At 53.1% G+C, this 15,779-nt stretch overlaps 1 protein-coding gene across 8 annotated transcripts in view; it reads left to right on the forward strand.

Moving 5' to 3' along the window:
• MAPKBP1 (mitogen-activated protein kinase binding protein 1) overlaps positions 1-15,779 on the forward strand; it is a 53,453-nt gene that overhangs the window by 32,366 nt on the left and 5,308 nt on the right. For 3 of the 8 annotated variants that reach the window (XM_063794777.1, XM_063794780.1, XM_063794781.1), the window contains 24 exons: positions 4,114-4,176; positions 4,410-4,467; positions 5,188-5,358; positions 5,747-5,884; positions 6,150-6,332; positions 6,561-6,578; positions 6,852-7,012; positions 7,781-7,970; positions 8,490-8,636; positions 8,856-9,031; positions 9,791-9,882; positions 10,142-10,267; positions 10,615-10,685; positions 10,841-10,962; positions 11,236-11,311; positions 11,421-11,532; positions 11,746-11,809; positions 12,050-12,184; positions 12,473-12,606; positions 12,821-12,876; positions 14,056-14,292; positions 14,808-15,023; positions 15,118-15,334; positions 15,449-15,646. In XM_063794777.1, the coding sequence (XP_063650847.1) occupies positions 4,114-4,176; positions 4,410-4,467; positions 5,188-5,358; positions 5,747-5,884; positions 6,150-6,332; positions 6,561-6,578; positions 6,852-7,012; positions 7,781-7,970; positions 8,490-8,636; positions 8,856-9,031; positions 9,791-9,882; positions 10,142-10,267; positions 10,615-10,685; positions 10,841-10,962; positions 11,236-11,311; positions 11,421-11,532; positions 11,746-11,809; positions 12,050-12,184; positions 12,473-12,606; positions 12,821-12,876; positions 14,056-14,292; positions 14,808-15,023; positions 15,118-15,334; positions 15,449-15,646 (3,161 nt within the window). The remainder of the gene's footprint in view (positions 1-4,113; positions 4,177-4,409; positions 4,468-5,187; positions 5,359-5,746; positions 5,885-6,149; positions 6,333-6,560; positions 6,579-6,851; positions 7,013-7,780; positions 7,971-8,489; positions 8,637-8,855; positions 9,032-9,790; positions 9,883-10,141; positions 10,268-10,614; positions 10,686-10,840; positions 10,963-11,235; positions 11,312-11,420; positions 11,533-11,745; positions 11,810-12,049; positions 12,185-12,472; positions 12,607-12,820; positions 12,877-14,055; positions 14,293-14,807; positions 15,024-15,117; positions 15,335-15,448; positions 15,647-15,779) is intronic. The other 5 variants (XM_063794778.1, XM_063794779.1, XM_016927985.4 and 2 more) reach the window with 3 other exon arrangements.

Here is a 15,779-nt window from a genome sequence, read left to right on the forward strand (position 1 = left end):
AAGATTGATACAAACTGTGCCCCGCACTCCTCTCCCCAGCTGACCTAGGAGCTTGCTCAGAGTTCACCAAGAAGGCTGAGAGGGCTCCTTGGTGCTTTTGAGAACAGGTCAGGAGGGCCTCAAGTCAAGCACACAAGGAGCCCTGGCTATGCTGCTCTCACTTCAGCATCTGCGTTATCGTCCCTGCATGTGTAGCTGCGACCGTGGTTGCATGCTGTCTTTCTCTTGTTGGATGGCTTCCAAATATCAATAATTAGAAATAAAAATAGTTGCTTAAGGGATGACCTCTGTGTGTTTCCTTTTCTTGCTTAGCTCTTCCATGGCACACCTGAGAATTTCTTAGGCTATACTGGGGGCAAGGGGATGTTAGAGGAGGGAGAGATTGCCTCATTGCCTCTAGCCAGTCATCCTTCTATCTACGTAGTGTTCCTACACACACACACACGCATCATTCACCCTTCTTCCACCATGGAGCTGAACATAGGAGAAGGAGGAAACAGAGGATATTGTGTCCCAGGAAGACTGAGTTTGTATGCAGTGACTTGGAAAGTGTTTTAAGCAGTCTGATGCACTACCCTTTAAAGGCTGAAATGCTGCTTTGGGATGAGAATTAAGGGAAAACTCATAAACTTGCAAATAGATCCCAGTTTTTCTGGATTTGGAATATGGTTGGCTGGATTATGCATCGAGTCAATTCAATTAGATCAACTCTCAGCTGAAGCCCTTTACCATGGTTCCTGTGTAACTAATCAGAAGGCTAGGGAACCTGTCCCCATTCAGACTAGAGCCTTTGCTGGAGAGAGGAGTCTGTAGAGGGCCTCAGGTCAGCACAGATTGCAGGAAGGTTCAGAAAACGTTGTTTAACCACTGAGAACTTTCTGGGCTCTGAATTCATGATAGTGGCAGGCGTGGGGCTATTACTTTTCATATACTGCATAAAGTATTAAAACCTAAATATCTAAATCTGGCTGGGCACAGTGGCTCACGCCTGTAATCCCAACACTTTGGGAGGCCAAGGTGGGTGGATCACCTGAGGTCAGGAGTTTGAGACCAGCCTGACCAATATAGTGAGATCACATCTCTACTAAAAATATTAAAAAATTAGCCAGGCTTGGTGATGGGTGCCTGTAATCCCAGCTACTGGGGAGGCTGAGACAGAAGAATTGCTTGAACCCGGGAGGTGGAGGTTGCAGTGAGCCGAGATCACGCCACTGCACTCCAGCCTGGGTGACAGAGTGAGACTCCATCTCAAAAAAAAAAAGAAAAAAAAATCTAAATCTGTGCACTTTGAACTCTTATAATTTTCTTTCTTTCTTTCTTTCTTTTTTTTTTTTTTTTTTGGTAGACCTAGTCTCGCTCTGTCACCCAGGCTGGAGTGCCATGGCATGATTTTGGCTCGCTGCAAGCTCCGCCTCCTGGGTTCACGCCATTCTCCTGCCTCAGCCTCCCCAGTAGCTGGGACTACAGGTGCCCGCCACCACGCCTGGCTAATTTTTGTATTTTTAGTAGAGATGGGGTTTCACCATGTTGGCCAGGATGGTCTCGATCTCCTGACCTCGTGATCTGCCAGCCTCAGCCTCCCAAAGTGCTGGGATTACAGGCGTGAGCCACCACTCCCGGCTCTGTTATAATTTTCGTTTGCCTGCTCAAGAGCGATGGGGTGCAGAGTTTCCAGAGCCATCTTGCTTTTGTCATACTTTTTTTTTTTTTTTTGAGACAGAGTCTAGTTCTTGTCGCCCAGGCTGGAGTGCAATGGCATGATCTCAACTCATTGCAACCTTCACCTCCTGGGTTCAAGCAATTCTCCTGCCTCAGCCTCCCAAGTAGCTGGGATTACAGGTACCCACCACCACACCTGGCTTATTTTTGTATTTTTAGTAGAGATGGGGTTTTACCATGTTGGCCAGCCTGATCTCGAACTCCTGACCTCAGGTGATCTGCCTGTCTCAGCCTCCCGAAGTGCTGGGATTATAGGCATGAGCCACTGTGCCCGGCCTGTCATACTTTTTAAAACCCTCCTGACTGTGACATTCTAGAAGGGGAAGCAGGAGACTAGAAGGTGGTATAAAAAGAGAAAGGAGTTCAAGACCAGCCTGGGCAACATGGCAAAACCCCATCTCTACAAAAAATACAAAAATTAACTGGGTATGGTGGCATGTGCCTGTAATCCCAGCTACTTGGGAGGCTGAGGTGGGAGGATTGCTTGAGCCCAGGAGGTTGAGGCTGCAGGGAGCTGTGATGGTGCCATGGTGCCACTGCAGTCCAGCCTGGGTGACAGAGCGAGACCCTGCCTCAAAAAAAAAAAAAAAAAATGAAGGAAGGGCTGAGCCAGGGTGGCATGAGCCTGTAATCCCAGCTACTTGGGAGGATGAGGCAGGAGGATTACTTGAACCCAGGAGTTCAAGACCAGCTTGGGCAACATAGTGAGACCTTGTCTCAAAAAAACAGAGAAAGGAAACAGGAACAAGGAAAGAGTAGGAAATGGAGAAAGAAGGAGGAAAAAAAAAAAACAGGAAGAGTTGAGGGGTTAGAGGAGAAAATGATGTGACTCAGGAATTCCACAGCTGTTGGTCAGCCTGGCAGTTCTGGGCATATCTAGTCACATCGGAGGTCCCAGTGTCCCCAAATTTGCATATCGAAGTGGTTTATTGAGCCCAAGATGCTTAGCCCTCACTAGCAACTTGCACCTACCTCCCTTCAAGTTTCCAGCCAGTAGTGGAGTTCAGATATGGGGGCTGCAGTGGGGTCCCACTAGGGAAAATTAGGTCTGGGGGAAGTAGCTGTCTCCTCTTTCTCTCCTCCCTGCCTTTCCTATTCGCAGTCTCCAGGCTTGCTCTTGTCTGCTATTTCCAGTGCTAATGAAGAGTTGAGGCAGAAGGGGCAACGGGCCAGGGCCTGCTGACAGCCAGGAAGCCTAAAGAGAAGCTGCCTGGCTATTGGCCTTTGGCTTCTTGCCCCCGATTCCTACTACCCAGCTTCCGTCTCCGGAGCTGCCTCTGGAAAGGCAGGACCTGATTCCATCCAGCAGCCTTGCTGCCTGGCGGGAGAGGTTGCCCCCACCTTCTCTGTGAGGCAGGCGGAGTCCCTGATTCTGCTTCTGGCAGTCGGGGGGCTCTTCTCAGGTTTCTTGGGGCCAGAGATTCTCAGGGTGGGGCTTGGGACCTCTGTGGCACTGTAAGGCTTTCCCAGGCCTTCTCAGGCTATCTCTATCCCCCACCCCATCTTACTGAGCCTCTCTGCTGTGTGGCCCCTGCCTCGCCTCCCACTTCCTTCCTTATTCAACACATGGAGGGTGTGGGGGGCCAGCTCTTGCCAAGTACACACGTGGGTGCACACGTGAGAGGCCTTACATCTTAAGGCACACATGCTTGATACACTTGTAGCCCCAAGCCTGTGAACGGGCTGTGCACCCGAGGCCTGCTTTGCCCAAATCACATTTCTTCTTCCCTCCTACACCCCTTCCTGGGGTATGCACAAGGGCTGCGGGATGGCCTGTGTCCCTGCTGCCCTTTGTGGGTATGGCCAGAGATAGAGCTGGTATTTAGGGGCCTGGCTGGGGGGACAGGCTTCCAGGGAACCCTTTCACCCTCATGGGGCTACAGAGATAGTTCCTCTTGGGTGGGGAAAAGGAGCAAGAACAGGTTGCCAGGAGAAAGCAGTGGAGGCTGGGCACGGTGGCTTATGCCTGTAATCCCAGCACTTTGGGAGGCAGATCACTTGAGTTCAAGAGTTTGGGACCAGCCTGGGCAACGTGGCAAGATCCCGTGTCTACAAAAAAAAAAAAAAAAAATACAAAGATTAGCTTGCATGGTGGCACATGCCTGTGGTTCCAGCTACTAGGGAGGCTAAGGTGGGAGGATTGCTTGAACCTGCAAGTTGAGGCTGCACTGAGCCATGTTTGCACCACTGCACTCTGGCTGGGATGACAGAGTAAGATCCTGTCTCAAAAAAAAAAAAAAAAAAGAAAAAAGAAAAGGAAAAAAACAGTGGAGCCCTTCTGAGCTCTTTCTACCCAGCTCCCTCTGCCGGGTGACTGGAAGTCCTGGGTGGCCTGGAGGGCTCCTGGGGGAGCTGTGGTTTGCTGCTGAGCCTGTTGTCTGCTCATCTCCTCAGGTGTGTGGTTGTGTTGTTCAATCCCCGGAAACACAAACAGCACCACATCCTCAACAGTTCCAGGTAAATGGGCTGGGGTCCTCAGGATACCTCTTCCTTCTGGGAGCTATGAGAAGGGCACTGTCTAGAGTCTCTATGGCTCTGGGGGCTGGGACCTGGTTGGGTCCTAAAGCCAGATGGGGAAGTGCCACATGTGCCATTGGTGTCTGCTGGTCTCAACCTTTTGAGAGGCTGGGAGGGGGCTAGGCTTAGGCCAGGCTGCCAGTGCCCCTCTGAGCCTGCCCCATCTCTTGCAGGAAAACCATCACTGCCCTTGCCTTCTCCCCTGATGGCAAGTACTTGGTCACTGGAGAGGTGAGTGAGGAAGAGGGCTGGCAGTACTGTAAAGAGGGCAGGTGTCCTGGCCTCCGCAGAGAGCTGCGGTCCTAGGCCTGCTGTCACTTTGGCTTCTGAAACAGACACCAAATCCTGGTTTTCGCTATACCTTAAAATAGTGGTTCTCAAGCTTTAGTGTACATCAGAATCACTTGGAGGGCTTGTGAAAGCACACATCACTAGGCTGGTCCTCAGAGTTTCTGATTCTGTAGGTCTGGGATGGGAGTCTGAAATGTGCATTTGTAACAAGTTCCCAGAGAGTGCTGATCCTGCTGGTGAAGGAAGCGTGCTTTGGAAACCACTGCCTTAACTATTCCTTACCCCCGGGGGCCCCCTGCTGGGCTCAGGAGGAACGCTTCTGTCCCGGCGGCGTAGTCTTACTAGGGGCAGAAATAGACCTGAGTGGTAGTGGCTCTCAATGCCGGCTGCCCATCAGAACCATTCAGGGAGCTTTGAACAACCTGAAGTACAGACGGCCACCCAGAGATGCTGACTAAAATCCGGGGCCACTTTCTTCCTGGTAATCACTGTTGCCCTCAGATCTTTATCATATTTCCTCTGTACCCTGCCCTGACTTTTGGCTGGGGAAGTGATGGTATCTAGTAGCTGAGGAGGCGAGGGCCCCGCTCTGGAAGATGAAGTGGGGCTGTATGCCTGTGGAGAAGTCAAGAACTCACTTCCAGTTCTTGCTCCCTGCAGAGTGGGCACATGCCTGCCGTGCGGGTTTGGGACGTGGCAGAGCACAGCCAGGTGGCCGAGCTGCAGGAGCACAAGTATGGTGTGGCTTGTGTGGCCTTCTCTCCTAGCGCCAAGTACATTGTCTCTGTGGGCTACCAGCATGACATGATCGTCAACGTGTGGGCCTGGAAGGTGAGTGGCTGGGTGGGGTGGCCTGGCAGCCTCACAGGGGTCAAGTGTCAGCTGGGGAGGCAAGAGACTGCTGACCTGCACTGCTCCATTCCACCCCACTGAACCATTCTCATTCTAGAAAGTTATTTGAAGCAGAAAAGAGCAACTGTGTGGCCAAGCATGTTGGTTGAAGGGGCTAGCTTTATGCCTTCAAGGACTTCTGCAGGAAACGAATCTTTTCAGCTCCTCTAGAAAGGGATTATTTCCCTACCCCTCTTTTTCTGGCCAGTAAATTCTGGAAAGAAACACTTTTTCAAGTACAAATTCTAATTCTCCTCCATTCTCTGAGTCACTGTCTTCTTAGCTCCAAGAGACAGAGCCTTGATTCTTCCTTTGGCATCCCCTCCAGAAAAACATTGTGGTGGCCTCCAACAAGGTGTCCAGTCGGGTGACAGCAGTGTCCTTCTCTGAGGATTGCAGCTACTTTGTCACTGCAGGCAACCGGCACATCAAATTCTGGTATCTCGATGACAGCAAGACCTCAAAGGTGAGGTGCTGAAGCTGGGAGTAGCCACCCAGGCCCCTGGCAGGGCCTGCCCAGCCCACCCCAGGAGACTCTGCCCCACTTGGGCCTCTCTCTGCATTCCCAGCAGTCATGCAGAAGTTTTGGATGAGCCAGATGCTGTCTGGGCTGAGGAGTAGGCCCAAAGAGCAAGGAGGTGCTGGAGGCGTCCCCTGTACTCTCCTAGGGCCTAGTTTCCAGGGGCAGGCTCTGGGGTGGATGGGGGTGTAACAGTGGTGTGCCTCCACAGGTGAATGCCACTGTGCCCTTGCTGGGCCGCTCAGGGCTGCTGGGAGAGCTACGGAACAACCTATTCACTGATGTGGCCTGTGGCAGAGGAAAGAAGGCGGACAGTACCTTCTGCATCACGTCCTCAGGGCTGCTGTGCGAGTTCAGTGATCGAAGGCTTTTGGACAAGTGGGTGGAGCTGAGGGTAAGTACCTCCGTCCCCAGGGGTAGGGTATGCTCATGTCTCAGCTCAGGGGAGAACTAGTGCCCAGGGCTTCAGACTAGGGGCTGGTCCCTTGTGCATACGGGAGATCCCAGGAGAACGAAGCTTGGGGGAGCTAGAGCTTGGCCCATTTCCAGCCCTTGGTGATCTGTATAACTGCCTCCTCTCTGCTCTTTCTGTCTCTTTCCCCTGCTTTCCTCTTCCGCTCAGAACATAGACAGCTTCACAGTAAGTGGTGCCTGCACCTTCCTCTCTTTCTCATGCTATTTCTTTCTCTTCACTGGGCTTTTCCTACTGGATCCTCTGGTGCCTAGAAGAACCCTCGATTCCTAATCCCTGGCTGGACAGGGCTGAGGGGCTCAGAACAGGGCAGCTGGGCGGCTTTTCCCTTGCCCCTGCCTTGGGCGGTCCCTCCTCTTAGCAGGTGGCTGTTGATGGGTGGGGAGGAGAGAAGACTGAGTGGGCAGGTGGCCTTGCTGAGCTGAGCCACTCTGCCCACAGACCACAGTGGCCCACTGCATCTCTGTGAGCCAAGACTACATCTTCTGTGGCTGTGCTGATGGCACCGTGCGCCTTTTCAACCCCTCTAACCTGCACTTCCTTAGCACCTTGCCCCGACCCCATGCTCTGGGGACAGACATTGCTAGCGTCACCGAGGCCAGGTGAGCTACGTGGGCCCCCCTTCCTCCATTTGTAGCCTTACCCCTGCCCAGTCTTTCTTGTCAGTGCCTCAGGGAGCAGGTGAAGAGTGTATTGATGCCCCAAAGATTATTGGGAACACCTCTTTAGACAGAAGAATTTGGGTTTATTGGTACTTGTTGCAACCAAGGAGACCCCACCCCATGGAGAACTGTGGAGAGTCTCAGTAAGTGGGTGTTAGGAGGGACATATGGGATTTGGGTTTGCGTTGGGTGATTTTAGGAATCGTTCAAGGGATTGAAGTATTCTGGTTGGATGCTGTCCGGAACTAGGGGCAGTTCTACAGTGGAACATCTTGTTAATTTATCTAAGAGGTGAAGGAAAGGTGTGGGGCTAAAGCTGTATTTGGTCAAGAAGCCGCCAGCAGTCATGTAGATGGGAAAGGCGGTGTTTGGTCATTGTCATGGTTCGTTATGGTTTGTATGGTGATCTTGTTTTTATCTGTGCACAGAGTAGTCTTGTTTTTGTTTTGCCCCATCACAGCCATAGAAGTACCTTGTCTAACGTTGGTGTTCTGTGAAGCTGTGTTCATCCGAACACCATGGCCCAGCAGCTAGTGCTGGGTCAGGTTCCTGCTGATGGCTAGTAGGGGCTCCTTTCTTCTCTCAAGCAACTACTTCCAAACCTGCAGGTCCAGGGAGGGCTCCTCACACACTGCTCCTTCCATTGTGGATTGGCTTCTCTTTTCATTCCCTTCAGTCTGACCAGTGTGCCCTGTCCTCTCCCTACAGTCGCCTCTTCTCTGGAGTGGCGAATGCCAGGTATCCAGACACCATTGCCTTGACCTTTGATCCTACTAATCAGTGGCTGTCTTGTGTGTACAACGATCATAGCATTTATGTTTGGGATGTGAGGGACCCCAAGAAAGTGGGCAAGGTGTACTCGGCTCTGTATCATTCTTCCTGCGTCTGGAGTGTGGAGGTATGTGGGCTGGCTGGCTGGCTGGAGACTGGCCAGGTTGGCTGGGATACCATTTTGAGGACAGAAAATAGGGATCCCCAAGTATAATCTTAGATTCCTGCTGCCTCCCTGTTTCTCCAGTGACTTCCCTGGGATAGATCCTGGGGACTGAGTTTGAATGTTACAGGCTTCCCCAGTGTGCCCCATCCTTAGTTTTGCCTCAGTCATCTTGGACAAGTTATCGAATTTGACCAAGCCTCAGTTTCCTCACCTGTAAAATGGTGTACTTGATTCACCTAATTGTTCTAAGAATAAAATGAAATAATGTAAGTGGGAGACATAGAAGAGTGCCTGATATATAGTGGGTGCTTCCCCTTGGTCATGTTGAAGGGTATATACCAGTTATGTATGGCCTGTGACAGGCACTGGGCTAAGTCCTGGCCACCATTCCCTTTTTCATCCCATTCCCTTCCATCTCCTTGGGTAGGCAGAGGACTGCTCCCGAATGGAGGTCTGATTGTGTTCCCTCGGCCCCTTCAGGTCTACCCCGAGGTGAAGGACAGTAACCAGGCCTGCCTGCCCCCCAGTTCCTTTATTACCTGCTCCTCAGACAACACCATCCGCCTGTGGAACACAGAGAGCTCCGGGGTGCATGGCTCCACCCTCCACCGAAACATCCTCAGCAGTGTGAGCCCTGAGGCTGTGGGGCCCCGCTTCACCCTCAGTGCCCCCATCCCCACAGCTATTGCACCTTGTTACTGGGAACTGGGTCCCTAGGCCTTGGCCTTCCAGCCTTCATTTGGCTGTGCTCTGTGGTCCAAGGGTTTGTTTTGCTCAGCTTTCTTGCCCCTTGCAGCTGTACTGGTCAGGCCTGCCTCATCCACCTTTTCTAACCTGTTCCACTAGGACCTCATTAAAATCATCTATGTGGATGGGAACACCCAGGCCCTGCTGGACACAGAGCTGCCTGGAGGAGACAAAGCTGATGCATCCCTGTTGGATCCCCGTGTGGGCATCCGCTCGGTGTGTGTCAGCCCCAATGGACAGCATCTAGCATCAGGGGACCGTATGGGCACACTTAGGTAATGCCAGGCCCTGGGTGGGTACTGACTGCCTCTCATGGTGCAGAGTTGGGTATTTAGAACTTTAGGGAGGGTTTGGCTCAAAAAGATTGGGCAACAAGATACTTATTTACAAGGCAAAGATAATAACTTCACAATGAGTAAACCTAGCAGAAATCATCTTCACCAAGTGATCAAGGTTAACATCCTCATATCAACATCATTAAGCCCATAATAGGATGTACTAAGAAGGATGTGACATTGTTTCTGTGGTATTCTTACCAAAAATGCATAAACTCAATATAGGCGTGAGAAAACATCTGACAAACTCACATTGAGGTACATACCACAGAGTAACTGATCAATACTCTTCAAAAGCATCAAGATCATGAAAAGTAAGGAAAGACCAGAGAACTGTTACAGACCACAGAAGTCTAAGGAGAAGTAACTAAATGCAATTTGGATTCTGGATAGGATCTAGAGTCAAGAAAAAGGACATAGTAGGAAAACTGGTGAAATTTGAATAAGGTCTCTAATTAATAGTATTGTACCAACATAAATTTCCTGGTTTTGATAATTGCACTATCGTTATGTAAGATGTTCACATTAGGGAAAGCTGGGTAAGGGAAATATAGACGCTCTCTGTTCTTTCAGCAACTTTTCTCTAAGCCTAAAAGTTCAAAAAAAGGAAAAAGGAGGAGAAAATGTAGCAGAGGAGGGGGTGTGAGTCCTTCCTGCGGCCTGGCCATGGCCTCTTCCCACCTCTCCTCATCTTTGCAGGGTGCACGAACTTCAGTCCCTGAGTGAGATGCTGAAGGTGGAGGCCCATGACTCTGAGATTCTGTGCCTGGAGTATTCTAAGCCAGACACAGGTTAGGAGAATGCCCGGAATGGCACAGGGCTCCTCCAGTCCTGCCGGTGCCACTTATATCTGTCCCGGCTCTTGGACGTGGGGTCGGTAATCTTTGGATCATTGGTGTCTTTGCTGGTTTAGAGGAAGACAGCTCTGTCCTTGCTCCGTGGTTCACATGGCTTGGGGATATGGGGCTCAGTTCCCTCGGGGCTCTTTGCCAGGCCCAGATAAGGGCTGTTCAGGGCACTCATGGGCTGATGGAGTTCTTTCATCCCCAGGTCTGAAACTGCTAGCATCGGCGAGCCGGGACCGGCTGATCCATGTGCTGGATGCCGGGCGGGAGTACAGCCTACAGCAGACGCTGGACGAACACTCATCCTCCATCACTGCTGTCAAGTTTGCAGGTGCGGGCAGGGTATTCACATCCTGCCACTCTCACCCCTGCTGCCATCTGCCTCCCACCTCCATGAGAAGGGTCTGCCAGTTGTGGGGGAGTGTTGGACAGCAGCTGGGAGGCCTGGAGCTGGTTGGGAAGATAGGTGGAACAGAGACTCTCAGTGCTGGGACTTGAGCCAACCAGGTTGGACTGAGGATAAGGAGACAGGAAAACCTGGGTTTCCAGGTTTAATTTAGTTGGTTTTCCCTGGCATGTAGAGTAGCTTGATGGGGGATCTCATGGAGGGAAGGTGGGAGGCAGGCTGCTCCCATGTGGTGAGAACGGTGGGAACAGCTGGGCTTCCCTCCTTCATAGCCAGTGATGGGCAAGTCCGCATGATCAGCTGTGGAGCAGACAAGAGCATCTACTTCCGCACTGCGCAGAAGGTGAGGGCACTGGGCTTTCCTGAGAGGGGCGGGGCAGGGCGGGGTCTGCCATTCCCTGCCTAAGGTTACAAGAGGTGAAGGGAGGCGCAAGTAGGGCTCTTGGGGCCTGGTGAGGCATTTGGGTGTGGGCCTGCCCACATGCTCCACCCCTGCAGTCTGGAGATGGAGTGCAGTTCACACGGACACACCACGTGGTGCGGAAGACGACCCTCTATGACATGGATGTGGAGCCCAGCTGGAAGTACACGGCTATCGGCTGCCAGGACCGAAATATTCGGTGGGCGTCCCCTCCTCAGACTCTGCCCACATTCCTTCATCGCCCTACGGGGTCAGCTCTGTGCAGCTAAGTTCCCACATCTGTCGTTCTGTACAGGACTTTGTACCCCCTTGAGCCTACAGTACTTTGCTTCACCCAAGAGGTGGTAGCCTGTTTGCTGCTGGGGGTAGCTCCCAGAGAGTGTAGACTGGGAGTGAAAGCTGGCATTTCCATCCCCCAGGCGTGTTCCACCTTCACCGCCTCCTCATGAGAAAGAGACTATGTTTCTTACAGGATATTTAACATCAGCAGTGGAAAGCAGAAGAAGCTGTTTAAAGGGTCACAGGGTGAGGACGGCACACTCATTAAGGTAAGGACCCAGAGGGAGTACTGGACAGGGGCTCGGGGACAGAGTGGTGCTGGGTGGGAGGGACTGGTACTTCCCATGTCCTCCAGCTGCACACCCTGCTACTCCTCAGGTGCAGACAGACCCCTCAGGGATCTACATTGCCACCAGCTGTTCTGACAAGAATCTCTCCATTTTTGACTTCTCCTCAGGCGAGTGCGTGGCCACCATGTTTGGCCACTCAGGTGAGTGTAGCCTGAATCCCCGAGTAGAAGCTGATACCTGCGTAAACCTGAGTGAGTTCCACCCCTGGAACTTCACTCTTCTATTAGTTTCTTGGGACCCGCAGAGCTACCTATCCCTACCCTGCAGCCAACCCCCGTGTCCACTGTTGGGATGGAGAGGACTTGGTTGGGAATTTAAGGTGGCTTATAGACCGTATTCTTTGTTCTTCACAGAGATTGTCACTGGCATGAAATTTAGTAATGATTGTAAACATCTCATCTCTGTGTCTGGGGACAGGTGAGCAGAAGCCAGCTTCCCTGAGAGGCAGATTCTTACTCTGCCACAGCACCCTGCCCTCCCCTCTCTCCATTTCAGTGATGTCTCTGGGAAGTGGGGTTAACAGGGATAGCTCTTGGCTGTGCTTGACCTGAAGTGGAGGGTGGCTCTGGTCTCCTTGCCATCCATGGATAAGGGGAACGAATGGCGCTAGCCATTCTACCTGCCCCTCCTTCAGCCAACTGTGTGGCTTTACCCCAGCTGCATATTTGTGTGGCGCCTGAGCTCTGAGATGACCATCAGCATGAGGCAGCGTCTGGCCGAGTTGCGCCAGCGTCAGCGGGGCGGCAAGCAGCAAGGACCATCCTCTCCCCAAAGGGCTTCTGGACCCAACCGGTGAGAACAGAATGTGGGCAAGTGATGGGTGGGTGTGCAGATGGCTTGCTGGGACCTCACTGCACTTCCTCCATGCTTTGGGCCTGCCATTCAGCAACTCTGTCTCCCAAGACCTTACCTCTCACACAAGGATCCATGATGTCAGCCTCTTCCCCCTGTTGAGTCTCCTCTCCCCCTATTGAGTCTCATCTTCCCCTCATTGAGTCTCCTCTTCCTTCTTCCCCCATTGAGCCTCCTCTCCCCCTATTGAGTCTCCTCTCCCCATGCCCTTCCTTGTCTCGGACTCAGGCACCAGGCCCCATCAATGCTGTCTCCTGGACCGGCTCTCTCATCAGACAGTGACAAGGAGGGAGAAGATGAGGGGACTGAAGAAGAACTTCCAGCACTGCCCGTCCTTGCCAAGAGTACCAAGAAGGCACTGGGTCTGTGGCAGTTGGGTGTGGGGGCAGACAGGCCCTAGTTGGTATAATGGCTAGATATGGTTTTTCTGAGACTGTGGGGTGAGAGCAGTGTGAGCTGAGGAAACTGAGGCATCATTGTGGCCACACAGGGTATGGGCTGATGGGGCCAGGGCTCCAGGGTTGGGTGGTGGGGGGGGGCAGGAGGCACTTCCTCTGACTGCCTGTTTCTGTCTAGCCTTGGTCTCCAGCCCAGCCTTGCCCCGAAGCCTGTCCCACTGGGAGATGAGTCGGGTGAGTCGCCATTGTTAAAATGTTCTTCCAAGGTTAGAGGAGGCAAAGGGAGCTGTGAGAACAGGGCTCTCTGGGCCTGGTAGGGTACTGGGGCATGGGGTCTGCCCACATGCTGCAGTCCTGTGTCCAAGGAAGGCCTTGTCGGGGAAGTTGAAGCAGCTGGGCCGGTCCTGGGTGCGGGGTGAAGAAAGCCCAGGGATTTCCTTCCTGTGGACCAGCGGGGGTGGATGGAGCACAGGGTTAGTCAGCACTGGGGAGGTGGGGCACTTGTTCAGCTGCCTGGTGCCTGGAAGTAAATATCATCAGAGAAGAGCTCAAGGTGGAGAGGACAAAGGACCCCTAAGCCAGATAGTTAGAACTAAAATGCAGGAAATCAGGGATCCAAAGAGCGGAGATCTGGAGAAACAGTTCTAAAGACCCCGGTTAGGAGGTAAGCGGAGAACTTCCAGAATAGTTAGAGGGAAAAGGCCATGAGGGGACCCATAACTCAGCGACTGCCCTGGGGTGGCCAAAGGGGGATCAAGGTGTTCAGAGCAAGTTCCCAAGCACCAGTATCTTCCGTTGTCAGCAACAGTTTCACAGAGTGATGATGCTGTGGTGTCTCTGGAGCACCCTGACCGGGCCAGGGGTCTCAGGCCTGGGCTATAGGTTTGTCCTTGGTGCTGTGAAGGGACTTTGGGGCCCCCAGCTATTGGAGTGATTGGGGTAGAGAGGCAAAAGGAGTGGTTGGGGTAGACAGGCAGAAGTGGCCTTTGCCCTGGGCTGGGTTTCTTGGGGGACTCTTGGTAGTAAGTGGTGCTGCTGGGGCTGTCCTCAGAGTAGGAGACTTTTAGAGACCCCCAGCTCTGAGGCATCCATGATACCAGGTGAAGGCTGAGACTAGGGGTTCCTGTGCCAGAGGATGCGGAATGCAGCTAAGAGCATGAACTCTGGAGCCAGACTAACCTGCAGGCCACTTACTGTCTGTGGGACGCAGACTGGTCACTTAAGCCCCCTGTGCTTCAGTCTCCTCATCTGTAAAACAAGGATTATACTAGTGCCCATTTCAAAAGGTTGCTGTGAGGATGAAGTAAGCTAGTATGTGTAGTGTGCCAGGCACATAGTAAGGGATATGTGGATATTTGTTGATCTTACTGTGTGGTTGTTGTTACTCCTCCCCCACCGCCTACCTCCCACCAGGCACAGGAGTCCGTGGGGTTCCTGGACCCAGCTCCTGCAGCCAACCCAGGACCCAGAAGAAGAGGGCGCTGGGTTCAGCCAGGTGTGGAACTGAGCGTTAGATCCATGCTGGATCTGCGGCAGCTGGAAACACTGGCCCCAAGCCTGCAGGACCCTAGCCGGGACTCGCTGGCCATCATCCCATCTGGTCCCAGGAAGCATGGGCAGCAGGCCCTTGAGACTTCACTCACTAGCCAGGTGAGCCTGCTTTCTCCCAGCTCTCTAGAGAGTTCCAAGGGGCCTTAGGCAGCCTTTGCCACCAGCTGGGACCTGAGCACTGGTCCAGCTATGCTTGCTCTGCCCCTGTGGCACATGGGTAACCTGAACTGCAAAGCCAGGATGGGGGTGGCTGGGCTGTATGGTTTGGTCATCAGGATAGGCAGGGGAGGGGTTGGGGTAGAGAGGCAAAAGTGGCCTTTGCCCTGGGCTGGGTTTCTTGGAGGACTCTTGGTATTAAGTGGTAGCTGGAGGTTGGCAGCCCAGAGTGCTAATATAGTTCATCCAGAAGCTCACATCAGCAACTGGAGCCCAGCCTGGCTTCTCGATGTCTGTCCTTCAGCTTCCCCTTGAATGAGTGCACACCGCATCCTTACTCACCTCCACCTCTTCTCCAAGGGGAGGGTTGGCCCCCAGGATACTCAGGGCTTACCCCCCAGCTACCACTGCATCATCTGTCACCTCTGCTCTGTTAACATCCCTTTGTGTGTTCCCAGAATGAAAAGCCCCCTCGGCCTCAGGCTTCCCAACCTTGTTCCTATCCCCATATTATCCGATTATTGTCACAAGAGGAAGGGGTCTTTGCCCAAGATCTGGAACCTGCACCCATTGAAGATGGTATTGTCTACCCGGAGCCGAGTGACAACCCCACCATGGATACCAGGCAAGGATCCTGCCCTAGCCAGACCTCGTGCCCCCGTCTTCCCCTCCCTGTGAGTGTTCTTTAGTCGAGGGAGGGTTGGCCCCCAGGATACTCAGGGCTTTCCTTCCAGCTCACCACTGCCTCATCCCTCACCCTGATCACAGGCAGGAGTCCAGCGGGGCTGCTGCCTACCCCTGCTCACTGCCTTTTCTTCTCCTTGCTGGAATCCTGACAGTGAGTTCCAAGTGCAGGCTCCAGCCCGGGGAACTCTGGGAAGAGTGTACCCAGGCAGCAGGAGCTCAGAAAAGCACAGCCCTGACAGTGCCTGCTCTGTGGATTACAGCAGCAGCTGCCTTTCCAGCCCGGAGCACCCCACTGAAGGTGAGGCTGTAGCCTGGAGGGAGGGGCCATGAGGGGTGGGGCCTGGAGGTGGGTGGGGAGGCTCTGGCAACAGATGGGTGCAGTGCGATGCCTCTCTCCCCTCCCCACACCCAGACTCTGAGAGCACGGAGCCCCTCAGTGTGGATGGCATCTCCTCAGACCTTGAAGAGCCAGCTGAGGGCGATGAAGAAGAGGAAGAAGAGGAGGGAGGCATGGGCCCCTATGGGCTACAGGAGGGCAGCCCCCAGACTCCAGACCAGGAGCAGTTTCTAAAACAGCACTTTGAGACTCTGGCCAGTGGAGCTGCTCCAGGTGTGGTCAGAGGGCCAGCATTTAGTGCCTGCAATTTGCCCTTCTCCCCTCCTTGCCTACCTGAGAGGAGGGTCCCAGGGTATAGGCTGTGGCTGGGGGTCTCAAGGAGGCAAAATCTGGGGCAAGGGCTTGG

This window comes from Pan troglodytes, chromosome 16, assembly GCF_028858775.2.
Source record: "Pan troglodytes isolate AG18354 chromosome 16, NHGRI_mPanTro3-v2.0_pri, whole genome shotgun sequence".
NCBI lineage: Eukaryota > Metazoa > Chordata > Mammalia > Primates > Hominidae > Pan > Pan troglodytes.